Source organism: Cryptomeria japonica, chromosome 11 (genome assembly GCF_030272615.1).
Source record: "Cryptomeria japonica chromosome 11, Sugi_1.0, whole genome shotgun sequence".
Lineage (NCBI taxonomy): Eukaryota > Viridiplantae > Streptophyta > Pinopsida > Cupressales > Cupressaceae > Cryptomeria > Cryptomeria japonica.
The window spans coordinates 362,575,690-362,603,233 of NC_081415.1; the positions used below are offsets into that span (position 1 = coordinate 362,575,690).

The window sequence follows — 27,544 nt, forward strand, 5'->3', positions numbered from 1 at the left end:
TTCCTTACAGGTGGCATGCACTACAGTAGAAGCCCTTCATGGAAGAACAAACAAATACAACAGAATTTTCTGTCGAAGTGATGACGCATCCTTTCTGGAGGGAAAAGGGCAATCTGGACGGAAGAAAAGGCTCGAGATATATATATATATGTATACTAGTTGAGGGATGAGACTATCCAATGAAACGTTGAACTTGGGCTTTGTGACGCAGTTATGGTGGGTCGGAGTGGGTGGGCCCTATGCCTTTTTAGATCCCATAGGTTGGTTGCTATGATGACATTCCAGTGGATTTCATCATATTGAATTGGATCCTTTTTAAGACTGGCTGAACCTGAAATCCATATATTTCTGTTTAGCTGGTGATTGTGCTGGTGGAAGTTGATATATGAAAAAAAAAGTTTTTTCTTTATAAAGGTGGGCTTGTCAAGGAGGAAGGATATGATCCAATTACTGTTTCTTGTGTTGCTTGGAGAGGCAGCAGTGGCATTGCTGCTGATGATAAAAGTGGGGCCCTTGAGAAAGCTGAGCATGAATGCCCTAGATCAGCTCAAGACAGGGAAGGGTCCTGCAATGGTCAAAACACTCGCCTGTACTCTTTCTGTAATTATGCTGTCCAGCATTACCAGCATTCTCAAAATTCAGAACAGAGCCACCAAGATAGGCACCATCACTCCCATGGATCAGATTCTCTTGAAAACCCACCTGCTGGAGGCTTCACTCATGGGTACGCATCACTCATATTCTCTCTTTATACTAAACTAGCTTATCTTGTTTGTCATCGAGTCCCAATTTTTGATTTCAAGTTTGGGTTTATTTATTACTTGTTTAGAGTAGCATACACATTTCACTTGGTAGATCCAGCTAGGATGTCACGCTGTTTGGGTCTGCGGAGAGCAGAGCTCAAGACATGCCTAGTTGATAAATAAGGTACAGTTGTTCTTGACTTGAGTGGTAGAAGTGCTTTTTCAGGGCAGAAATATTCATATCCGTGAGACACTAACTTCCTTATTGTTCGCCGTCCTGTTGAGCTAGTCCTTTTATGTATTCTGGTTTCTATTTTTATGCAAATATCTTTATTGTGGGTATGCATTCCTTCTGAGGTGCATTTGAACTCCCTTTGTTATACTTTTTGTTGTACTAAATGCAGCCCCTTTGCTTAAATTTGGCCTTACGTAGATATGAACATATAATCGTAATTAAGTTTGGTTTGGCTGGATTTGATCCAAGACACTCATAACAACCTATGTTAGAGTTGGGTGGCATTCTTTCTAGATTTTAAATATGCTAATGGCTTCAACTTCCTTAATAATCTTGACTGGGATTTATAGCTGGCCAGGCTTGACAAAACACAGATGGATATCTGGATGAGTAAGGTTGTTGGACTCATTCTTCTTGCTCTCAACCAGCGAGAATTTGAATACTTCGTGGCAAGCGGCTAGCAGGAATGGTGTGAGGGAATGGGCAACAGTTTCCAGGGACTGACTGCGTTGGATGCTACGTGTCCAGTTAGAGTGATATAGTATGTTCATTGATGTACTACCCTAATGACGCCTAATCTGGCATCCGTCTGTGACTTTATCTTCTTTTATACGGGACTAGGATATTTGTACTCTGAGAGTTTGCACTGATTTTCCAAAAAGACTAAACTCATCCTTAAACCGGGGAGAAAACTACAAAATTGTTTTGGGGAAACACAATTTTGAGATAGGGAGAGAGTACCATATCTGTGGCCGACGAATGCAATATTTTTTTTAATGAAATATTTAGCCCTAAATAAGCAATTCTTGCTGCCATCTGGTCTATGCCAAGGAGAACATGCTTGGCTTTCAATTTTTTCCTATATCGATCGAGGAATATACAAAACATATTAAATCATGTAAATGGTTGTCTAAAATAGGAATTACTTACTTCAATTGCATGCCAAGAAAGTTGGAGTAGATATTCCGCAGAAATAGGGTTATTATATGCCAGTACAGATTATCCAAATCAAGATTGCCATAAGAGATGGCTGAAGACTTATGAGCAAGTGCTCATTATCCTTGACAAATATAACACACTGCCGCCAAATGTGAGCATAATTCTCTACTTCCTTAGAACTCATACCGGTTGATTTAGTTCAAAACCGAGCATGAAACTATTCTGTGCCTTAGTGAACACAATAAAATGATGTCTTCAGGTAGAACTACCGATGTGTCTTTTCATCTATTGTGAACGCTACAAAATGATTTTTTCAGGTAGAACTACCGACATGTTGTTTCATCTGTCCAAATTTCATTGTTCTTGAGTGCGCTTGAAACTAATCTTTTAGTTGCATCTGAGACTGTCTCTTATGTTCTATTGCTGTCTTCCAACAAGGAAAGGAGAATTTCAAGATCCTTAAAAAGAACCGCCTTCTTCTTCATTTGAAAATGAGGATATAGATTTCCAATTTGCAAGTGCAATTGCCCATGAATGTTATGTAATGTCCCATTTTTCTGAACATGCAGTCTTCCTAGGATTCAGGTATGCTAACATCTGTTTGAGAAATAATCAGTACTTATTTTACCATTTTGATAACACATTGCAAATTTATCACAAGTATTCCAGTTCTTAGAAGTTAGAAAGACTGTTTTCAAAGACCGCTTTTTGCTGGTTACTGCGTATCAGATTGAGAGTATTTGTGAAGTTTGCAGATGATAATTAGCTTAAGAAGTTTAATGGTAAGATTATGGAAGCTCTGTCCTGTGAGATGGAAGACATGCTGTAAGTACCTGTTAATTTTGCAATGCATAGGCCATGCTTAAATTTCCAGCTGTAGTTTGATTCTCTGGCCATAGTTTTTGTTGGACGGGCATTTGGCTTTCCATGTAATTCTGATGCTTCTTCTGATTTAACTTTCATGCTATTTGGTGTGATGGAAGGCACATGTGTAAAACAAAAGCAGGACTCTATAGTGTCTCCTGGATGCCACTTAAAACTAACCAATACACAGGTTTGTCTAGATGTGGACTGCAAATATTTTCTTAGGGCAAGGATCGATGAAGCATAATGCACAACAAGTACATGATTTGCCATGCCTGACAATGCGAAGGAATCCTGCTGCATTTAGTATCAAGGAAGAACCTACCAAAATTAATAAGTGAAGAACCCTTTCATATGTCAAGTTTATAATCATCATCCATGGGTGAGACTTCAAGTTTAGTATCAAGGAAGAACCAACCAAAATTAATAAGTGAAGAACCCTTTCATATGTCAAGTTTATAATCATCATCCATGGGTGAGACTTCAAGCTCAGTAAATGCTTAGGACATCTACTCTAGTTAATTTCCTTTTTCTACCAGATAAAGAGCAAGAAGGTAGAACGATGGCTCCATCCAAGACTCCTAATCCTCTACATTAGTATTGTTAACTAGATATTGTATTAACAAGAGAGATAAGGAGATGAAGGAACAAAATGGAGACTTACATCACATTCTACTATCACCATATAATGTGAACAAACAAGGCTGTATACTTCTACATGCTAACACCACAACCATATCGTAACAAGTTTAGGTATCCCATCATCCAAAAATAAGCACCTGTGAGCTCATTTGTACATCACTAAAAGATGAAAATGAGCCTTCCATTGTATTCATGATTGACACAGCATAATGAATGGTGTTGCCCAGTGAAAACATGCATAAGAAAATAGAAATAAAATCTTATTTATATCATATTGTACAAAAATATAGATAAATTAGAAGATGGATCTAGTTTAAATCACAAACAATCATTGATATACAAAACGAATATCCTTTCTCGACAATCCCTTAATTAATACAAGGGATAGCAGGTCAAGGCCATTGAAAAGCTCAACGTGCTAATCTAAACAATGAAAATTGCCACTAATAAGCATATGTGCACACATTTTTCAGTGCCAAAGTGTCATGCCCCCGATCTTTCCCCAATAATAAGCTTGTACGTGAAATCGTCTTACAAAGTAAGACCTCATGATTTCACCTACAAATCGCTATCAAAGCAACAATGCTGGAAATGAACTTATGCTAGTCGATGGATTAATTCACCCTGATCGGTTTCAAGCTAAGTTACCAGTTTGGGTTCTTTAAATCCTCTAGCGAGGTAACCTTTAACAGGGTTTCAACCTTTAACAGGGTATATAGCCATCCCTTAACCTGGTGATCTCTAACTGGATCGGTTCCTAGCAGAACCTTATTGTAAAGTCTTTAACCGGACTAGGCTCCTAACAGGGCGAGCTTCAAAAGAGTTCAAAACAAGCTTGTGGGTATTCATCCCCATCGTGGTTTTTCCCATTTGGGTTTCCACGTGAAAAATCTGTGTGTTATATGTTATGCATTTTTCATGTGATGTTTATGAAGTATTTGGTTGAAAGATTATACATGCAGGGTTAATAGGTTATGGTATTTTTAGTATACCACATGCATATGTTTATGGGTGAAGTTGATGTTGCATAATTGATCGTATTTGAAGTATTCAGACCTATTAGTTTATGGTGTTTGGTGTCTTATTGTGTTTAATCGGTATCGCCATGGTTAAGTTCATTAATGGTGATAACCAATTGGTTTTGCTTTAGCTAGATAAGTTGTTAAGAGAGTTTTTATCTGTACTGATTCACCTCCCCCACCACCCCCTCTTAGTATTGGTTGGGGTATCTGCTGTTCATCATTATTCATCAATTGGTATCAGAGCGCCTCCAAGTCCTCGGTGATATAAGCTTAACCGCTTGAGGTAAAAGATCCTACTGTAATGATGAAGAGGGAAGGTCCTAAGTTCAATAGAGATAACTTTAAGATATGGAAGGACAGAATGAAGATTTACATCAAGAGTATGGGTGCTCAACACTGGAGCTATGTTGAGAATGCATTTGTAACTCCCACTGCCACTTTGACTGATGATCAGAAGAGAGAAATCCAGGAAAATGGGCAAGTCATGGACGCCCTTATTAGCAGCCTGTCAGATATTGAGTTTATTGATGTTCAAGACAAGGACACACCTAAGGATGTATGGGATGCACTAGAAAACATCTATGGTGGTGATGAGCATGTAAAGCAAGCTAAGGAAGAAAGCCTTAGAGGTAAATTTGAGGATATGAGGATGGTTGAAGGTGAAACCATTCAGCAGTATGGTATTAGGATTAAGACTGTGGTTGGTGATATCAAAAGCACTGGTGGAACTATTGATGATACCACTGTTGTTAGTAAAGTCCTTAGATCATTATTACCAATCTATGCAATCAGAGTTGCTACTATCCAGGAGCTAAGGTCTATTGATAAGACAAGGTATCCTTAGATTCTATTATTGCAAATTAACTGCATATGAGTTGAATAGCTACGATGGTAGTGTTCAAAAGACCGAGTCAGCCTTTAAAGCATCTACCGTACCATCCAGAAAAGGAAAAGAAACTAGTACTAGTTATGAATCCAGACAATGCAGAGATATGGATGATGAAGAGATTCTGCTGGAGTTCAAAGCTCTTCTTGCTAAAAGACTTCCGAAGGGAACCGAAAAATATAGAGGTAAACTTCCTTTGAAATGTTTTTCCTGCAATAAGATAGGACATATAGCTGTTAACTATCCTAACAATGACAATAAGGATAAACCGGAGAGGTTCAAAAAATATAGAAGTGGAAATAGAAGAAATTGTCTAGTTGCTGTGGATGAAGGTGTCACTGATGAAGAATTAGAAGATGAAGAAAATGAAGACATAGTGTTTGTAGAAGTAAAGGAAGAAATAGTGTTTGGAGTAGTAAAGGAAGAAGTGTCTGACAAGAAAGCTCTTGTCTTCCGCATTGACAACTCCAATGAGTGGATAATTGATAGTGGTTGTTCTCATCATATGACTGGTGACTGGATAAAGTTTCTGTCTTTGGAAGAATATGATGGTGGTGTTGTCAGATTTGGCAACGATGCACCATGCTTGGAGAAAGGAAAAGGATCCATCTCACTGAATGGAAAAAGCAGTGCAGATGATGTCTACTGGGTAGAAGGTCTTAAGCATAACCTGTTGAGTGTTGCTCAACTGAATGACAAAGGATTAGTTTTGGAATTCAAAGGTGGAATTTGCAGTATAATTGGGAAGAGTGGTGAAGTTATTGCGACTGATAAACAGACCAGAGGTAACCTATTTCAGTTGAATGCCAAGATAAGTCAGTGTCTAATGGCTAAGTTTGATGATAGTTGGATATGGCATAGGAGACTCTGCCATATGAACTTTGACAACATTGTTAAAGCTAGTAAGATCAAGGCAGTAAGAGGATTACCATTGCTGGACAAACTTGAGAATTCTTTGTGCAGAGAATGTCAACTTGGGAAGATGTCTTCCTCAACTTTTAAAGGTAAGTCTTTTTCAGCAGAAAATTTACTTGATCTTGTGCATACTGATTTGTGTGGTCCTATGAAAACTAGAAGTATTTAGGGAGATATTTATTTTATGATTCTTACTGATGACTGTTCAAGAATGATGTGGGTCACATTCTTGAAAGACAAGTCTGAAGCATTTGGAAAATTCAAAGCCTTCGGAGCATTAGTAGAAAAAGAAAGTGGTAAAAAGATAAAATGCCTAAGAACTGATCAAGGAGGAGAATTCACTTCTGATGAATTCAATAAGTACTGTGAAGATAACGGTATCAAGAGGTAGTTGTCTGTCCCAAGGACACCACAACAAAATGGCATAGCAGAAAGAAATAACAAGACTATAGTTGAAGCGGCTAGAACAATGCTGATCCAAGGAAAGGTTGCTCACACTTTTTGGAGAGAAGCAGTGAGTACTGCAATCTACACTATGAACTGGGTACTCATCAAGAAAGGTAAAGATAAAACCCCTTACAAGTATTGGACCGGGAAAAATCCCACTGTGAGTTACTTTAAAGTGTTTGGTAGTAAGTGCTATATCAAGAGAGGCGAATATTTGAGCAAATTTGATGCAAAATGTGATGAAGGAATATTTCTGGGATATTCCACTAAGAGCAAAGCTCTCAAGTGCTATAACAATAGAACATAGAAGATTGTTGAAAGTGTCAATGTCAGGGTTGATGAACCCCCTGAGGAACCTGAGGAAACATGCAGCGAAGAAGGGGAAGATGAACCAAGTATAGCGTTCTGGGAGCCGGTTAAGAAAGAAATTTGTAAAGATATTAGTGTTCCTGTATCGGTAGAAGCTGCAATTAGTGAAGAAGAAGAAGAAAAGCTAGCAGACCAGGCTAGAATCATTCCTAGATATGTAAAGCAGCACCATGATCCAAAGCAAATCATAGGAGATAAAGATGCAGGGATACTCACTAGAAGAAAAGTGAAGGAGAACTCTTGCATGATTTCTGAATTCGAACCCAAGACTTCCAGAGAAGCTCTTACAGATGAAGATTGGATTAAAGCAATGGAAGAGGAGCTAGATCAGATAGAAAAGAACACAACATGGTCTTTGGTGCCGAGACCGGAACATAAAAATGTCATAGGTACCAAATGGGTCTTCAGGAATAAGCTAAATGAAGAAGGCACAGTTGTCAAGAACAAGGCTAGGCTTGTATGTAAGGGATATGCTCAGGAGGAAGGAGAAGACTATGGAGAAACTTTTGCTCTTGTGGCTAGATTAGAAGGTGTTCGAATGCTACTTGCATTTGCAACATTTAAGGGATTTAAGGTCTATCAGATGGATGTGAAGTCTGCTTTTCTGAATGGAATCCTAGAAGAAGTTTATATAGAGCAACCAGAAGGGTTTGCCTTATCAAAAGATAGTGACATGGTGTGTAGATTACACAAAGCCCTGTATGGACTGAAACAAGCACCTAGGGCATGGTATGAAAGACTACACTCTCATCTTGTGAAGATTGGATTTCAGAGAACAAGTGAAGATAGCAACATCTACTGGAAATCAAAAGGTGATCAGATTTTGATTTGTGAAGTGTTTGTGGATGACATAATCTTTGGAGGAGATGATAGAATGAGTCATGCGTTTGCAAATGAAATGAAGAAAGAGTTTGAGATGTCTTTGATAGGAGAAATAAAATTCTTCATTGGTTTACAGATTCAGCAAATGAAAGAGGGTATCTTTATTACCTAATCCAAGTATGTCAAAGAGGTATTGAAGACTTTTGGCATGAAGGAAAGCAAACCGGTTGGTACACCGATGGTGACTGGCTGTAAACTGACCAAGGAAGATGATTCAACACTAGTAAATGAAAAGGAGTATTGGTCAATGATCGGTAAGCTGCACTATTTGGTGCACAACAGACCTGATATTGCTCATGCAGTGGGCATAGTAGCTTGTTTTCAGAAATGTCCAAGAGAATCCCACTTGATAGCTGTCAAAAGGATTCTTAGATATTTGAAAGGAACAGTTGATTATGGATTGTGGTATCCATATAATGGTGACTATAATCTCAAGGTATATACTGATGCCGATTGGGGAGGTAATATGGACGACCGGAAAAGAACAATTGGTGGAGCGTTCTTTCTCGGTGGAAGATTAGTATCATGGACAAGTAAGAAGCAAAGCTGTACTTCTCAATCTATAGCTGAAGCAGAATATGTGGCAGCATTTATGAACTACACTCAAGCAATGTGGATGAAGCATGTATTGGAAGGTTTTAAGGTACCAGTATCTAAACTGGTGAATATATTTTGTGATAATACAAGTGCAATAAATATTTCCAAGAATTCGGTATTGCATGCTAAAACTAAGCATATTGAGCTTAAATATCACTTTTTGAGAGAAAAAGTTCAGAATAAGGAGGTTGTACTACAACATGTTTCCAGTAAGGAGCAGCTAGCAGATATATTCACTAAGCCCTTACCGAAGACGACATTTACCTATTTGAGAGGTGAATTAGGGGTTCTGCCTCTTCATGAAGTCAACTAAGGTGTGTGCTCCGCATCAATCAAGTACTATAGCGTCAAATCTTTCAGGATTGATGTGTTGAAGGATGCTACTCCTTAGGGGGAGCAACATAGTAGATTTTGGAAGCTTATGCCTCCACTTTGGCATTGCTGTCAAAGGGGGAGAAGATATATGATAGATGTATGGGGAGAAGATATCTGATAATGCACATACACTAGTCTATGAGGTTTTCAGTTGCAATGCTACACTGAGTATTGCCATCAATGCCAAAGGGGGAGATTGTTGGATATCATTGGCATATGATGAACTGGTATGTTGATATGATGATAATGTATGTTGTCATTGATGTCAATAAGTGTAAGTGAACTGGTATGCAGATTGAAGAATTCAGTAAACCGGTGTCGAGGTTTCACTAAGTGTGATTACCGGTTGGTAGTCTCAACTCTATGGTTATCGGTTTGGCGATCCAACTTGTGCGATGCAACTGATGATACTCTGTGATGAGTTAGCTAAGAGATGTGATCGAGGTGCCATGCCAACTTTGTGCGCTTGAAGGATTGAGGCATAAGAAGATCGACCGCATTTGAAGTCTACCTCGAGAATGATCATTCTTCTTAATGGTATGAGAAGAAAGCGTGATGGGTTACTGATTCCCATGAGCGGTGATGAATGAACGATGCAGATTGTCTTGTGATCTGTTTGAAATTGTAATGCTCTATGCAATATGTTTGGACGGTCAAGATTGGACCGCCTGTGTTGTAAACCTAAGATGCTTAGGGTTTAGGGTTTATGTTACTGACCTAACTGTTGTCTATAAGGTCGATGATGTTTGTTATTGAAAAGTTGTTGGCAAATGTTGTGTGTGTGTATCTAAGTAAAGAGATACTTGATACTTGCTAGACCAGTAAGAGGGAAACTGCAAAGTGTGATTGCAGAGTAGAGGATATGAAAAGGATCCGCCTTGGCATGTAGTGCTGTTATCAGATCGAAACTGCAAAGTGTGATTGCAGAGTAGAGGATATGAAAAGGATCCGCCTTGGCATGTAGTGCTGTTATCAGATCGTAGTTTTTCCTGTTGTCTTCTAATCATTTCAACAGATGGAAAATCCCTTCACCGGGTAGCTTTAACAGGCTTATTGTAAAACCTGTAACCAGGTGACTGAAGATCATTGATTTCTTTAAATCCTCGAGCGAGGTAACCTTTAATAGGGTTTCAACCTTTAATAGGGTATATAGCCATCCCTTAACCGGGTGATCTTTAACAAGGTCGGTTCCTAGCAGAACCTTATTGTAAAGTCTTTAACCGGACTAGGCCCCTAACAGGGTGAGCTTCAAAAGAGTTCAAAACAAGCTTGTGGGTATTCATCCCCACTGTGGTTTTTCCCATTTGGGTTTCCACGTGAAAAATCTGTGTGTTATGTGTTATGCATTTTTCATGTGATGTTTATGAAGTATTTGGTTGAAAGATTATGCATGCAGGGTTAATAGGTTATGGTATTTTTAGTATGCCACATGCATATGTTTCTGGGTGAAGTTGATGTTGCATAATTGATCGTATTTGAAGTATTCAGACCTATCAATTTATGGTGTCTGGTATCTTACTGTGTTTAACCGGTATTGCCATGGTTAAGTTCAGTAATGGTGATAACCAGTTGGTTTTGCTTTAGCTAGATAAGTTGTTAAGAGAGTTTTTATTTGTACTGATTCACCCCCTCCCCCCTCTTAGTACCGGTTGGGGTATCTGCTGTTCATCATTATTCATCAGGTTTGTCCATATATATATATATTGAGACTAGTAGACCATTGTGTACTTCTTTGTTTGAAATCAGAAAGCAGTACAACTTTTTAGTTTATGCTATATTTCCGTCCTTATCTTGGGCAGAAAGCGGTTCTGATAGGAAACCCACTACAAATGTGGTGCTTTGGCTCCTTTCTGCCTTGGTAGTGATAGTGAACTGCTGTTATTTTCATAATTATATTTAGTGCCTCTTAGTTAAATTCTCACACTGTATTTGTTAATCCTAGTCTCTCGAGATGAGCTTGTGGTCACTAATTTTTATAACAAAGGATAGCAATCGACATATAGGATTCTTGTGATTTCAAATTCAGCTACTTGAGTTTGAGAATAAAAAGCATATCATTGCAGTTGCATAACGCTGAAAGCTCTGATGCTTTAATTGGTTGAAAGCTTTTCCAGATTTTTTATTTTTAACATTAAGAAAATTTTACGAATTTTACCTAATTTAGTGCCTGGTTTGTGCCTGGGTCCGGACAGGCTTCACCTCGGGGGCCCTGGGGTGAACCCTGTCCGGACTTGTCGTGAACCCAATGCGAACCAGGGTCCAGGACCCACGTGGACCCGGTCCAGGTTAGGGTCTTCAGACAGGCAAACCTAGTAACTTAGGTTTCAAGTGTCAAATGGATATTAAGGCCATATGCAGTCGATAATGAAATTGGATCAATTATATCTGTTAGTAATATTTGTTGAGGCTGGGATTAGCATTCGATTACAAGAGAAGAGAACCTTTAATTGTTATCGGTTGCATTAAGGAATGATTAAGCATAACTAAAGTCCACAATGGTAAAGAGCCACGAACCAAGGAACATATCCTGTGGGACAAAGGCACTTAACGATGAAGAGGCATGTTCTTTCAATGGAGCCAAGGGATATAAAGGGACCCCCATTCCAAGGAGAGGAGCATCGAGAAGATCAGAAGTGTGTATATACATCAGCTGTGTTCAATAAGGAAACAATAAATATTTTCTGGCAAGCATTGTGTGGCAGCCATTTGGGTATGCTGTAACTTACTCATGAATTAATACTGATTTACAGAATGTTATATCTGATTTCTATTAAGAATAAAAGGGCCAATATAGGGTTTAATACATATGCTGTAGCAGTTATATTAGTTAACTGTAGAAGAGTCAGATTTATATGCTGGTTATGTTGTATTCTATCTATATATGTATATATTCATGATACATAAGGTATCAATATATTCATAGCCTAATCCTTAAACATTCTCTATTGTCCCTCATGGAATAGGTTGGTTTTGTTGAGGGAAAGGTGGAGTAATTTCATTCCAAAATAGGTGAGCCTTAAGAGGTGGTATGGATGGGTGTTACTGAAACCCTTGGGCCTATTTGTGGAGGTGGTTTCCTAGTGCCCTAACAAGTAATTCCCCATCCCTAGTTTGGGTTGATGATTAGGAAGAAGTAAGGATTGGGAGGTAACTATCGATTGTATTATGAATACTAATGGTTCTCTAGCTTAATGAACTGATTTAAGGCTTAGTAATATATATTGATGTAGGTTAAGTTTTGGGAAGTTGGCAGCCTCCTAGTAGGGGACATTACACAAAGGTTCTCAAATGCAATCCTGATATCAATGGAGTTCATGCCCCACCTAACTAGCAATAAAAATGTGTACATGACATCCTTAAATCTAGTTCTCAAGGATTGCAATGTAAAGAATGCTAATTACAATCAAAAGAGTACCTCTAAGGAGTATTCTAATTTCTACTAAACTTCTACTCTATATCCATGCATTATTAGAAAACTATCTTCATGTTGTGGCTCTCTTCGGGAGACATACTTTATAAGTATAAATTGTACAAAAAATATAGATAAATTAGAAGACCAATCTTGTTTATATCACAAGCGATCATATACAAAAGGAATATCCTTTCTCAACAATCCCTTAGTCCAATACAAGGGATAACAGATCAAGGCCAGAGAAGAGGCCAATGTGCTAAGCTAAACAATGAAAACTGCCACTAAGAAACATATATGCACACATGACTCGGTTGCCAAAGGTCCTCAAATGCAATCCTGACACCAATGGAGTTCATGCCCCACATAAGTAGCAATAAAGTGCATACATAGCATCCTCAAATCACTATAGTTCTCATGGAATGCAATGTGAAGAATGTTAATTGCAATTCTGTCCTGAGAGTACCTCTAAGGAGTATTCTAATATCGACCAAACTTTAACTCTAATATCCACACGTTATTACAAAACTATCTTCATGGTGTGGCTCTCTTGAGGAAATGGATACTCTATAAGTATAAATAGAATTCTCTGAGGGCTGATTAAAATAAAGGTATACAACAATAGAATAGCTATATAAGTGCCAATGGGAGGCTCCAGCTCCAAGAGTCTCCAATGAAACTTATACAGTCCACATGCAAGCTACCTTTACAAGTCATCCATCTAGCATGCTCCACGCACAATAGATTGGTCTAAGAAGTACATTGCAATGAAATAATAAGAATCCATCTAGATACCAACTAGTCACTATCCTAAGGAAATGGAGTTCAGCAAGTTCAACAAATGAACAAGAAGGGGAAGATCACAACAATGAGATGCAAGTAATACTAGCAGCTGCATTGATATTTGAAGAGGTTTTTATGGTCCACAAGTTCAAAAGTGGGCTGATGCTTACCGCTTGGTCATTGCCGAGTTGGTATCCAAGGTCATAGGGAACAGAGGAATCTGAGTTCATGGGGGTCAAAGAGGATGTAATGTGCACAGGTCATGTCCTTCCTAAAATTTTAGGTTTTCCTTCAAGCACACATCCACCATCAAGGGCTTTCCTAGAAGGCTACCATAATGTGACTCTCAAGTCTGTCTGCTTGTTAGTGTCCATACACTAGCCATTGCTATACAAGAGGCCACCAATGGAAATATCTACCTTATAATATCGATGTGCTAGCTCAAGCAATTACAATTCAAGATGCAACCAACAAAATCCATCTTCCTTCTAGTGTCCACACATCAACTAAGGATATTGTAAACAAAAATGCAACCCACATTGCCATCTACCTCATAGGGCAGACAAACTAGCTAAGAACATCAAAATTCAAAATGCAATCATAACGAATCATCACATACAAACTAAATGCATTAGAATACAAGATGCAATCAACATACACTAGCTAAGGCTATCATAAAAAATCTATGTACTTCCTAGTGCAAATACGCTATTGAAGGCCATCAAAATTTAAGATGCAATCAATATAAAGATATAAGTTCATATTCATCCAAGGATCTTCACTTACCAGAATGCCCTCACAGGGCTCTATCCTCCAATACCATCCATTAGGGAATCCATCTATGTCCACAAGTAGTTGGCAGAGGGCTCATATGCATGAAAATTGTGTTATTTGTTCCAATTACCAATTTTATTGTTTTTTAACAGCTGTGTTCTGAGTCATCTTTTTTGTTCGACTATGTCTTGGTTTTTGTGTGCTTTGAACTCTATGGACTGGTTTGTGGATTATGAGAACTATCAACAATTTTTTTTACCAAGAACATATGCAAAAAGGGTGGTCTGAACCGTAAGAGCTCATAGGAGAAGCATTTGAACTTGATGATGCAAGTTGTAGTGGCTGAATTCTCATCTTTTGTCTTCCACTGTGATAGTCATCCGACATCCCTTACATCAATTTAGGAAGAGGAAAGAGGCACAGAATTTGTTTTCTCTTCCTCATCAAGAGGATACTAAAGTATTTATAGTCAATTTTAATCTTAATCAATAACATCTTCATAGAGATTTAAACACTCTTGTGGCTTATTTGATTTAAATAAGGAAAATAATGCAAAATGCTTGGTGATTGGTCGCATTTGAATTTAGTTTGAATTGGATCCACATTCTGGTCTGATTCTCTTGTTGATTTTATGGAAAGTTGGGTTCATTTGGGGATTTGTGTTTGGTTTGAATTGGATCCATGGTCTAGTTCGATTCTCTTGTTGATTTCATGGAGGTTTGTTTGGGATGAACCCAGGGAGGATCTTGATGGATCCCAATGAACCTACAGAGAACTCGTCACTTTTTTGACAAAGATTATTTTTTATTTGTTGCTTTTTACTTGATGGATCCCCATGAACCTGTAGGGAACTCATCACATTTTTGAAAAGATTTTAAATTATTTTGCTTTTTCTTAAAAATGATTTCATCTTTGACTTTGACATTGATGGCAAGTTTTTCTAGAGTTAATTTGTGTAGTCTGTTGGTGATCTTTTAATGATTTGCAGTGAGTACTCACTAGGAACTTAGACAAGTCGAAGCCCTTGACTCGTGCCATGCATGAAAATATAGATTAAACACTCCAAAAATGTTGTTTTTTTGGCTTTATAAGCATTGTTTTTTCCTTTAAAAAATTATGAAAATTGTGTGCACTATGAAGCTTTGTGTGGTTTAGTAGGTCTTTATTTGGGCTTGGTGGCAAGGGCTCTATCTTTCGATCCTACCTAGTGCTGCCCTCAAACCTCACAAGGGGCATTGCCCCTGGACCTCATGAGGGGTGATGCCCCTTGATCCTGCTGGGGGTGTTGCCCCTAGATCCATGCGGAGTAGTGGATATGGATCCAGAGCATATTGTAATGTCCCCTACTAGGAGTAAGTCTGTTTCCCATAATTAAACATACATCATCATCACTTATCATGCCTTCAATCAGATTATTGAAACTAGAGAACAATTAATCATTCACAATACAATTAATAATTATTATATTTCGGTCCCATCCTTACTTCTTTCCTAACCCTGACGGAGGACGGGGATTTACTGTCATAGAGCGCTTGAAAACCAGTCTACAAGTAGACTCCCTCAAGGTTTCAGGACTTCGTGCATACCCCATCTTGGGCTTACCTATCTTGTGAGGATTTACTCTGCCTCTCCCTACACACACCAACCTATCCTCTTGAAGGCAATAGTGAATGATTAAAGACTAGGCCATTAATATGATAATCTTTCATGTATTATGAATGCATATGTACATAAATGTAATTAAGTATAAATCTGATCTCCCTATTATTAACAAATGTAAATCTTATTGACAATACTTCTTTATATGCATTCATACCCTAATAAATATGATAACTTATATTACAGTTATATATATTTGCTCATTATTCCTGATAGAAGGCAGACATAACATAATATGCAAACTAGCATATGATCATAAGTAAGATACAGCATACCAATCTGCTGTTCTGATAGTGATAGTATTTAATTCTGATTTCTTCTTTGATTCAGACACATCTTTTTCCCTGATCTCCTTTGATGCCCTTTCAGTGGTCAAAGTGCTGAATACATATACCTCCAATATGAATGGGAGGTTATGTCTCTCTCAATGGTCACCATCCTTGCAAAAGTGATGACTCTTCATAACTAATTATGTGGCTATTGTTATTGCACCTGACCCCACCTTAATAGCCCATATTAATGCTGCATTAGGATCGCTGTCTATAATCTTCAGTTAATACTAAGTATCCTTTAAGTGAATCACTGCCTTTCACTTGATCGCTATAGTTAATCTAACATCATTATTTCCTTAATAAATCATCACAACTGATTCATATGGGGTTGCTGTTCATTTGATGATCGCTGATTTAAGGAGTGCCTTTGGCTCATTCATGTGTGTGGAGATATTAATCATTCGTTATCTTAAAGAATTCTTTCTTTATTCACAATATGTCACTGCCTTTCTAATTATAAACAGATTGTTGTTGTGTATACATCCATCTGGGTTCGATTAAATTAAGAAAATTGTGAAGTCTTAAGTTTGAGTTAATTTTCTTGTGCTATTCATGACGGGGTCATGACACATACTAACTTGGATGCTTCAACTTTCCAACATGCTGCACTTGAGGAGTGCAAAAGCAAGCACATTTTAAATGTGAGTGGCAGTGGCACTGTTTTTGGTTCATCAAATGTTTCTACATCATGTATTTTCAATTATGACGATGATTTAAAAACCCGTATGATGCTGAAAACTGATTGTTTAGCTTGATATTATTATTTTAATATTGAACTTGAAGTTTGAACAATGAATATTTTATGATATTTATCATTTATGTTTTAGAAGACATTTGAGTTTATGGTGGTTTTGTTGATTATATGATTCTATGTACTATTCTAAACTTTAGGGTTGCAAATATATATTTGATTTTTAATTTTTTTTGTATGGACGAACCCAATCCCCAAATTGTTTTTGTCAGATCCACAAACCGTTTCTGTGAACCCAAACTAGGATCTGAACCAGAACTGCAACTTAGATATGCAATATAATTATATACCTGAAAGTGCATACCTAATTTCTCTGTCTTTATTCATTCTAAGGAGAGGAGGAGAGAAAAACAATGCAAGTGATAAAATCTTTACCTAATATTTAGGTTTGACAAACAAATATGAGATGCTTGTATTACAACTAAAGCATAACCATCTAGTTGCTAAAACTGTACAAAATGATTAATCAAAAGAAGGCATAAGTGAGTCCAGGAATTATAATAATTATGTCTGTAAATTGCTGCCATGATCATGTAACAGAGCTCATCGAAGAAATAAGGGTATTGTCAAATAGTTTCAAAAATATATCAAAGAGTGCCAATGCAGCTACATCTTAGGTAGTGTGCCCAAAGAAATTTCAAACAGTACAACCCAAAAGCTATTCAGATTCACAACTGCCCAAGTATCAAAATGTTGGTATAATCTATATCAATTTATAGATAAGCACCTTCAGTTTGCCAATTTGAAGGGTGCTTCACTCAACTCTCTGCAAGACATATTGACTTACAAAATTGAAAAGCTGATGAGCTATTCATAATTACATCAAACTAAATAGTAATCTTTGTTTAAGTTGGGATGGGTTCTGGAGGGTGGGGAAGACTTTCTAATATGGGCTTCTATTTACCCTGTCTCAACTAAATGTTGCTCTGACAGAGCCTACTACCATAGGTTTTGATTGTATCTCTTTGCCTAGCCATTCTGATTGCTTGATCGACTACCAATTTATTTTTTAAACATATAATGCACAAATATTTAGATAATAATAATTGTTAAAGCTCTTCCTCTTTTAACATTATCGGTCCTGTTGGAAAGATCATATTAGCAAAAATCGTTCTTGGCAAACCAAAAGATAAAAATTTTATTCAATTAATTGGGAAAAAATTAGGTCAGGGTTAGGGTGTACTAATTTTTTTAAAAATTACTGAAATCATAATTTATTGTCAAAAAATTGGAAATAATATGTAAAAATGAACAGGATTGACCAAAATTCAGGTTTTATGGACAAATATTGAAAATTTTCTAATTTTGAGAAAAAATTTTGATTCCTGAAAAAGTTGTGATTTAATTGGGAATTGATTGTGCTTCGTTGACCAAATAATGGGTTGACTAAATAATTAAAAAACTGGACATTTTTTGGAGAAAAAATAGGCAGCAAGGCCAATAAGTGATTAATCAGAATAAATTCCAACTTTTCAAAGATTTCTGCAATTGAAAATGAGTGGATTATTCTGGTCATAACAATTCTGACAACTAACTATATTAAAGCAAACGGACATCCGTGAAATTTTCTCAAGGCAAGGCCAAATCGTAAATAAAGATTGATGAGCTACTTGATACATATTTATCCAACTTGTTAAATGGAAGGAATCTACAAGCTCCATTAGAATAGACATCTGTGTGTTTGAGCTTTTTCTTTTTATGATCATGGGGCATGCTACCAATGAAAAGAAAAATCACTTTTTCAGTGGAGGCAAATGAAAAAAATTAATCTACTGCAAGGCAAAGCACAACCCCATAAAGTCGACCTTGACCTTGTTCGTATTGGTAGGACCAACTAGAACCCTATTTATGGTATGCATTATCTAGATCAAACAATGAGGGATCTGAATATTGTTAACCAACCTAAAAGCGATTCTTTCCTTTCTGGATGAAACCAGGACCGTGACCTCTACTCGTTCATGGGTGGAGAAAATTCCACAAGCCTCAGCACACAGTTAGATACTAATTCTCAAAGCTTGCAACTTGAACCTGCCAATTTTAGCCTGTTGATAAAAAATGTTCAACCCAGCTATGTTTACCAATACTTTTTCTATCTTTATTCTTGCAAGTGTTTCAGAGACTTGCCAGTTTTGTTTCTGATATTTCAGGGTGTCCAAGCACATTTCTTAATTCCCCTTTAAATCACTTGCCATAGCAGAACTACAAATCACAAGGACCAGCTAGTACTCGAACCTAGGACCTCCCATTTGCTGCTGGAGTGCTCTACCAACTGAGCTACTGGCCCCTCTTTGGCCAGTCCATTGTTGGTCTGGGTGTGGCTTATTTCCAACAATGGGACTTTTTATCCTTTGAAATTAAATGATACTTCCAATTCTGACTATTCAGAGATTAATGTACTGTATTTATTGAGTGAAAAATATATCTCTCAACTGTATTTCCCAAGTTTCTTCGAGGTCCAAAGAGAGATTGGTCTCTTTGGCCTCAAAACAAATCTGTTGTTGGGTCTTGCCGAGGACAACCTAGTTGGTTTATAACTTTATGGTACACATTTTCTCAGGTGTTGGGCTAGGTTGTCAAGAAAAGTCCCAAATGTAGCAGGAAAATTAGGGAACTTACTCCTAAACATGACCAGACAACTGGGTCCCACAATTTGCAGAAAAATCCTTTTCTCTGTGGAAGATGTCTAAAAGTGTTCTTACACATCCTTGATCCCTGCATAGGATTTGTGCATTTTGGGCAGCTACGATAAATGAAAAACTAAAAGGGAAGAAAGCCTTGGTGAAGATTTTGTTACAAATCACTTGTGAATTGTGGGCATCCCGGTAGTCATTAATCCAACATCTAACGGTGGTCTCTAAGCAGACAAGAAAGAACCAAAGCATTCGCAGGGTACTTATAACTTTGATCTTAATATATTCATTACACAGTCTGTACAACTTCTAGAATTTTTTTTGGGTTTTATTTCAGTCTAATCTGCAGAAAAAGTTAATATCTACTTAGTTTGGAACATGGACATTGCTGTTCTTCATTCCTAGATATTGCTATCATGCATTTTATTTGTTTTTTGGAACAAGGACATTGCTGTTCTTCATTCATAGTTATTAATATTGTGCATGTATTTGTGTCCCCTTCTTCAGTTATGATTCTCATATTTGGACCTTAAAAGGAAGGCAAATCATTTCTATTGATGATAAAAATGTCTCGTCCTTCCCTGCTTTTGTGGCACTGATGGGGTTCCCAATTGGTGCCTTCTATTGTTTCAGGTTTCTTAACTCAAGAAGAATTAAGTAATGCACATTGTAAGTTTTAGACCTTTGGCGCATTTTCACTTGGTTTTTCGTGAGTTGGGGTCACTCAAAAATCAAACAATTGAGTTCTTTGGTCCAGGCATGTTTCTTCATAATTGATTCTGATGTATTTTAGAAGTAAAATGTCAGAACATTTGGGCTGCTGCCTTGGACCCCAAGAAAAGGACTTAATTACATTTTGTATGGAAGATGTTTCGTGGTGGAAGATTTCCAAGAATCTCCTATTTTTTGTTGTTTATTCCATCATCTAGTTTAGATGAAATAAACGCAGCAGGATTTTCGTTAAACTGAGAATTTTGGAACTCCTAAATTTCCCAGTGAGAAAGGAGTTGTCATCTCTTTATTTTGGTTTGCAAGTTGTGGAAGTGAGGAGGGTGTCAGTGGTCTTCATCACTCAAGATGATAGCAAATTACAGAGGATGATGTTGTTAATGTTAGAACCAGAAACATAAGACACAGAAATCTGAAACAATAAAATTTCACAAGATCAAGATACACAAGTATTTATCCTGGGAAAACCCTCCACCTGAGGGTGAAAAACCCAGCCACACCAAAAATCAAACTTTATTGAAGTCACAAACTTGAATACAAAAGCTCTCAAACTGAATGATCTAGACACAATTGTTAACCCTTAACCATCAGAAGATGAAGCCGATAACATCTGAAACTGAAGGCTTCTATCTTTAACAGATGTATGCAAATGATAACTCGAAATGCAATATTAGCGTCAGGAGTGGTGAACATACTAGATACTCGAGATTTGATAGTTTGTTGTACATGATTCACCATTTCAGATGGGAATTCAGTAGTCTGCAAAACCTTATCAGGAGCATAGGTAGCATATTGAGCTCAAGAAAAGGTACAACTCATAAGCTATCAGTTGATTATGTGGATTACTGTTGCAAATCAAAAAATTATTTTTACATGAACAGCTATTGGAGCAGCAGAAGACAAATAAAGAATTTGCTGCCAAAAACTGATGCTATACACTTTATATTAGCTAGATTAAATAGTATTACATGGATTATACCGTAATGTCTCGAGCCAAAACAATAATGCAAATCTGATTTTTAACCTTCCGCAAACACTTATTATTTGATTAACAACATTAATGTCCCTATTATTCACTCAGATATTAGACAACTCAGTTAAAGTTACTGTTTGTGCATCAGCAGTATGTAATGTCCCCATCCTAGTCAGGGACTTGGGATTGAGGAGTTAGCCTATTTTTGGACCCTTGTAGGCTAACAGAGTATGGATAAAGGGGTCAGTAATGCAATATCTTGAGGAGTGGTCTGTCTATTTTTTTCTAGTTCAGCGTTGAGTTCAGTTCTGGTTTTCGTTTCATCAGTTTCTGACACTGAGGATTTCCTATTTTTTAGGGAAAAATTGCTAAAAATAGACATGGTCCTATTTTCATTGGCATGGCGAACTGTGGCCGTAGCTTTTGACAGATTCAGTTTTCGAGCAATAATGAGAGAGATATGAATTTTTAAGTGGTTCCACAGGCAATTAATATTTTAATGAAATATTAATATAAAATCATAAAGTGCATCACTTAAATTTAATTTATTTAAGTGAAAATTTATTATCTCCTAAGCTAGGCATTGCTTTTAGGGTTAAGTTGGGAACCCTAAAAGCAAGTTATTATGTTTAAATCCCTAATTGCCAAAAATCGCACCTTTTGGGTATTTAGGCAGCCAAGATTCATTCTTGATATTGAGCATTTGACATTTTCTTTTGAGCACTTGGCTATGGCGGCTAGGTTTTGGACCTGTTTTGGAGAGCGTGCATTCTTCAGAATTTAGTAGCTTTGAGATTGTGAAAGATCAATCGAATTGTTGCAGTTTGGTTGGCTTCATTCAAAAGTCAAATTGAATTGAATTGGGGTAGATTTGGCTTCTTACAAGGCAGATTTGTTGTAGGGTTTTCCTATTTACTGTTTTGTTGTTGATTCTTCTATGGTTTGGAGGCTTCTTTTCCCAAACACACAGCTTGCTCATTTATTGGCACCATCTTTCACTGTTTGGGTGTCTTAGTATTTAAATAAGAGTAGATCTAAATTGTTCCAGAATAAAAATCAGAACTTTGTAAGTTGCTGATTTATTCTTTCTTTTCAATAAATTGGCTAAGGACCTACGGGTATGCTTCTAAATTCTCCAATTCATTGTTTCAGTTGGTTAAATTCACGTATTATTCAATATGTGTTGCAAATTAAAAAACCCTTTTCTGCAACTTCTGTCTATTTTTGAAAGACCATCTTAATAATTAAAAAATTACAAAGAAGATCTTCAAATTACAGCTGGTTGAAGAGTTGAACCAGCAAGGGTTCATCACACAGTACCAGTATATTTCAAACAGCAAAATGACAAAAATAACTTTTGATCTTCCTTTTTATAATGAAATAGCAAACAACATTTGTAAATCCCAATCTCTCTCTTATTACAATAATGGCTGTATTACATTCAAATATTTTTGTAATATCAATTACTACAAACAGCAATGGCAAATTGGATCAACATAATGTGGCTGGAGCTCGTGTCCAATGAAGCTCAGAATGGATTTTGAAAGAAATTTGATGAAGTGTAGGTGATAATCCTGAATGAAAACATTCATTCGTTTATATCCTCCACAAATAGAATAGGTTTGCTACCATGCACACCCGCAAGATCATGGGTAGGAAAGATTCCACTTCAAAAATATTGGTGCCAAAAATAGACTATTGAGAACCTTATAACATGTGCTGGGATGTTAGAAGAGGAGCACAAACATAAGTGGCAATATTGAGGATTGAGTGTTGGCAATATCACAAGAATTCATAGTTCAGTGTTATACTCAAATTTGGATTTCAATTTTTAGTGGTCAATGTTGAGTGCTCATTAAATGATCAATGTCATAAATGTTATTTTTATAATTTTATTTGAATTTCATCTGCTAAGAATGTATAATGATATTTTGCAATTTAATTATGCAATTGAAAATCTGTAATTACATGAAAAAATTCCATTGCCCTACCATCCCCCTATTATATATAAGTATTTTTTCTGTTCCGGAAATGCATCCCCATGTACCCTTGTACACCTGTCCCAGAGCATCAAGGGATGTCCTCCATCTGACAGAGATTCATTGGGGATGTCCTTACATCTCCAATGTTCACCATTATTAAAAATAGAAAAAACATATTTATAGAAAAATTAGTGTGGCACCAAAACATATAATCAATGATCATTAATAATATGACAAGCAGATTAATATTTCAGTGTTATACTCGATTTGGATTTCAATTTGCAGTGGTACGTCATGAATTTTTGTTGTTCAATTTCAATGTAATAGATGTCATTTTTATTTGAATTTCACTTATTAAGAATGTTCAATGATGTATTACATTTTAACTATGCCATTGAAGACCTACAAATACATATAAATGCCCATACCCCCCCATCCCCAAAATTTGGATGCTTTTTTACTTTCTGGAAATGCATTCCCACATTCTCTAATGCACGTGTCCAGAAACTCAGAGAAACAGATTTGCAGCCTTGGTGAAACTCTATATGTGGCTCCAATTCATCTAGTTATCATTGTGCAGATTCTGTCAGCTATTTTATGAGCCTGGTTCAGTGTTCTCTGCGTTTATTGTTCAGTCATTCTATTGTTCACATGTACTTGAAGTATATAATAAATGCTGCTATCTTCTACAATGGCTGGTCTCTTAATTCTGGCTTAAATTGCTACGTTTAGCTGGTTTTCCTAGCACACAAGGTAGCAGTATGAATCCTCCTTCAGCAGTACAAGATTAGGCTGGGCATTTCATATTGCTACTTATAAATGGTTTTCTTAGCACTCAAGGTAGCAAGAGTCTAGGCTGGGGATGTGATATCTACAATCAAGATTAGGCTGGGTGATTCATCCTGGTTTGCAGGAGACTGTCCTTTGGATTTTAACATTATTTGATCTCAAAGCTTTATGCTAGAGAGCTTTCAATTGTCATGATGATTTGATTTCTCCTGCATTTTACTTAAATTAGTTGGCCAAAAAATGGGAATTTCAACTTGGTCTCCATTAGACTATTGTTTGGGTAACGGAGCATTTTGTTTTTTAACATTATTTTTTGTCCAGGCTACACCCTCAATAACCTTTTATTGGCATGAGGAATTAAATTTCCTTGCATTCTTTTTCAAATATTTGGGTGAAGCAATTGCATTGTAAGTGCTTCCTCACAAAAATGATCAAGACAGTGGCTGCACTTATTTTTTTGCTATTGCATTGGGCTCACTGCATGAAGATGATAATTTTGTATAATCTTGTTTCCAAGTGACTTGCAGACTGTGTCTGGCACAAGATGCGTCTTCCCCTCGATAACAATAGCATCATGGCCACAGCACATTTATGTGAAGGGCTGGGAAAGGCTCAATTCAAGAGCCATGATATTACTCATACAACATTTACGTACTGTTAGAAGGGTTGCTTCATGGTCCAATTGGAAAGGCAACCTCTGTGCCTGGACAGTTCAAGAGTGATTAATCACTATATAGGGAGAAGGTTATCAAGATATATGTTGGCAAACACGACAGCTATTTGTAAAAGATGACATATATTTTATAAATTTCTAACATGTACAATGCCATACAAATAGCAAATACATATTTGCAATCAAATTAGTCATAGAACATACAAACATGCTGGACAGTTGTTAAAAAACAGTCTTCTCGATAATATCAATAAACATGAAGAAAGCATAATTATACAATTATAGCAGACCATTACAGGCTAATATTAGTAGCGGTGTTCCATGAGGACACATCCCTGTTCTCTGGGGCTGTTCTGGATGGGAAGGGAACATCCCTTCTGTGTTGACCTTGTTTTTTGAATTTGCTTCTCATGTCCCAGGACCTAGGGACGTTTCCAAAACTATGAGGGGTAGGGTAGGGTATCTGGGGACATCTCGACATTCCCAAGACATCAGGGGATGTCTCCAATCTGATGGGAATACTCTAAGGATGTCCTGATATTCAACACGGCAACAGTTGTATGAAATCATATTTCTAAAACTTAAAAAAATAAAAAACAAGGGGCGCATTTTTGAACAAATGTTTTCACTATCATTGATAAATATAACAAGCAGCTGCTCTTATTTACAATTTGGTCTTCATATTTCAGCGTGCTACTCAATTTTTGATATCAATTTTCAATGGTTAATGCTGAATGTTCATTTTTCAATGTTCAAACATAGATATTATTGTTATTTGAATATAGCTCTTGCTATATTTAATAATGTTTTACAGTTTAACTATAGAACTGAAGATCTATAAAATATATTTTTAAAACAATTTTATTTATATATCCATAAAATTTTCTGTTCTCCTGTTATCCCAGAAACACATCTTCATGCCTCCTTGTACTTCTTGGAAACTTGTAGAAATATAGCTTTAATACAACATTACACATACATTAATAGCCAGGTACAATTAACTTGACCTCAATCTCTGGTCTCTAGACAATGAAAGAATGCTTAGCCCTCAGCTGCACCACTGTCAACATCACCATAAGTATTCTTTTTCTCATCAATCTCTTGTCATTCCAGCTCTACTTACCTGCATCTGTCCATACTTGTGTCATCCTCCAGGTTAACATCTTTCATGCTTTCCAATAGTGTCATGGGTTATATGTTTTGGTCTATTTAAGAGATATTTTCCAACAGTGTACGGGAGATGTTCCATTGGAGATATCAGATACTTCTAGGTATAAAATACATAAAAATCATGTTCATGTTATGTTCACGTTGGCTATAAAGGACAACTCAATGTCTGAAAATTAGATGTTGTGGCATCTCTTACCAGTCAGTGGATTTGGCTGTTACCTTTTAAAGTGAGAGCACCTTTGGGATCTACCCATCCTGTCCCCTTGTCTTGTACCAAGGAATGAAGCAAATCATCAGACAACTCAAGGGATGTATCCACGTGGGACATAGATTCCCTATGACCAGGATAATTGTATTGCATTTTTTTCATCTCAATAATGTGAGTTGAAAATCTCTTCTGGATGACAACTTTATATCTCAAAATTTGAAGTATCCTCTTGAATAAGAGTCTGGTTACTTGATTTTGGCATCCCACATTGGCACAAACATGTTAGTGCTAGATGCTTCTATTTCTTCTTTATTTATAAGTTGCAGATTTTCAAAATCAAGAACCAAGATCTACTCAAAATGCATATGCGGATGGCACAGACACTTCTTATATTTTATGAAATTGATGCAATTTTTTTTCAATGTTGTTTACAGGTTTTACATTGTTTCTTGCATTAACCATTGATCGCCTGCATCACCATCTTCGGAAATTAGGTGGGCTTAGGGCAAATCTAGACTCATTTAAAAAGCAAGCTAGAAGCTTCCAGGAAGAATACACACGTCTTAAAGAACAGAAAGTGGACAAAAGTTCTGAGGAGGTGAAGCTGTTGAAGGATGAGATATCTGAATTGAGGCAGAAAATGCAGAAGTTGGCACTGGAATTAGAGTTGAAGGAAAAGGAAGTGCATGATGCTGAAGCCACTGCTAAAGCTCTCCAGAAACAAGCAGAGGACCTCCTCCTTGAATATGACCGCTTATTGGAGGACAATCAAAGACTTCAGACCCAATTAGTAGCATACGATCAAATGTTTTAAATTAGAAAGAATAAGATGCATCTATTCCTTCAAATTACAAATATAGGGAAATTTGGTTCTTGATTTGGAGCTGGATGGCGTTTTGTTAAGCATTCAGAGAAAGGGAATGCAGTTCAGGCAGAATATTGTTGGGCTATTGGTTTTTCAGTTTGTTGAGTTTCTCTTGAAGGATTGGCTGCTTCCTTTGCCTGTGTACTTAAGATCTCAACAACTGCCAAAGAACAATTGTGTAAAATTTAAAGGAAATGTATCATTAAATGTCTTTTTAGCTGATGTGAGAGCATCTTGTCATTTTAATAAGCCATGTATTTGGAAACAAATGCGCGACTTGGAAGTACATGTCTAGACACAAATTAAAGTTGGCTGGCTTTGGCATTTTCGTCAAATGATAAAATGTTGTGTTTGTTCCAATTTTATTGGATGTCTCCGAAGAGACAAATGATGTGTTTGTTAACTTTCCTAGGTAACTTATACCATTTCAAGGTCATATGGTACAATTTAACATGCGAGTAGTATTTCAATAAGGTCCTTTTATCTGGTTTGTCGTTTGTAACTTTATATGAATATAAATTCCCATTTCTTGCACCTTTGTATCTGAGATTTCTTTATATCAGAATGTGTATCATAGAGATTTACATTAACAAAACTGAAATCATGACATGCTAGACTTGTTTTCTAAAAAGTGTACTTGCAATTTCATGTTATGAAAACGTGACGTCTAAGGGAATTTTTCTTGTAGCAATACCAGGTTTGAAGGTAGAAGAATTAAAGATTAGGATCTAATTTGCTGTCTTTCTCACTCTCTTTTAAGCAGCACTTTTATTTTTGAATTCTAGTTTTTGCCCCTACCTGGTGAAGTTTGTTGCACCCTATCTTGGTTAGCATGGTGGGGAAATGTTACTTTAGGTCAAGATTGAACCACCATTAATGGATTTGAGCCGTTTTACTTAAA

The 27,544-nt window shown here is 36.8% G+C and overlaps 1 protein-coding gene across 1 annotated transcript; it reads left to right on the forward strand.

Annotated features, from left to right (window-relative positions):
• LOC131049226 (uncharacterized) lies at positions 1 to 27,177 on the forward strand. The gene is made up of 2 exons (XM_057983270.2): positions 1 to 724; positions 26,213 to 27,177. Exons 1-2 carry the CDS (start codon positions 439 to 441, stop codon positions 26,590 to 26,592), a joined length of 666 nt encoding a protein of 221 aa, XP_057839253.1. The 5' UTR covers positions 1 to 438; the 3' UTR covers positions 26,593 to 27,177.
• Positions 27,178 to 27,544: the final 367 nt, after the last annotated feature.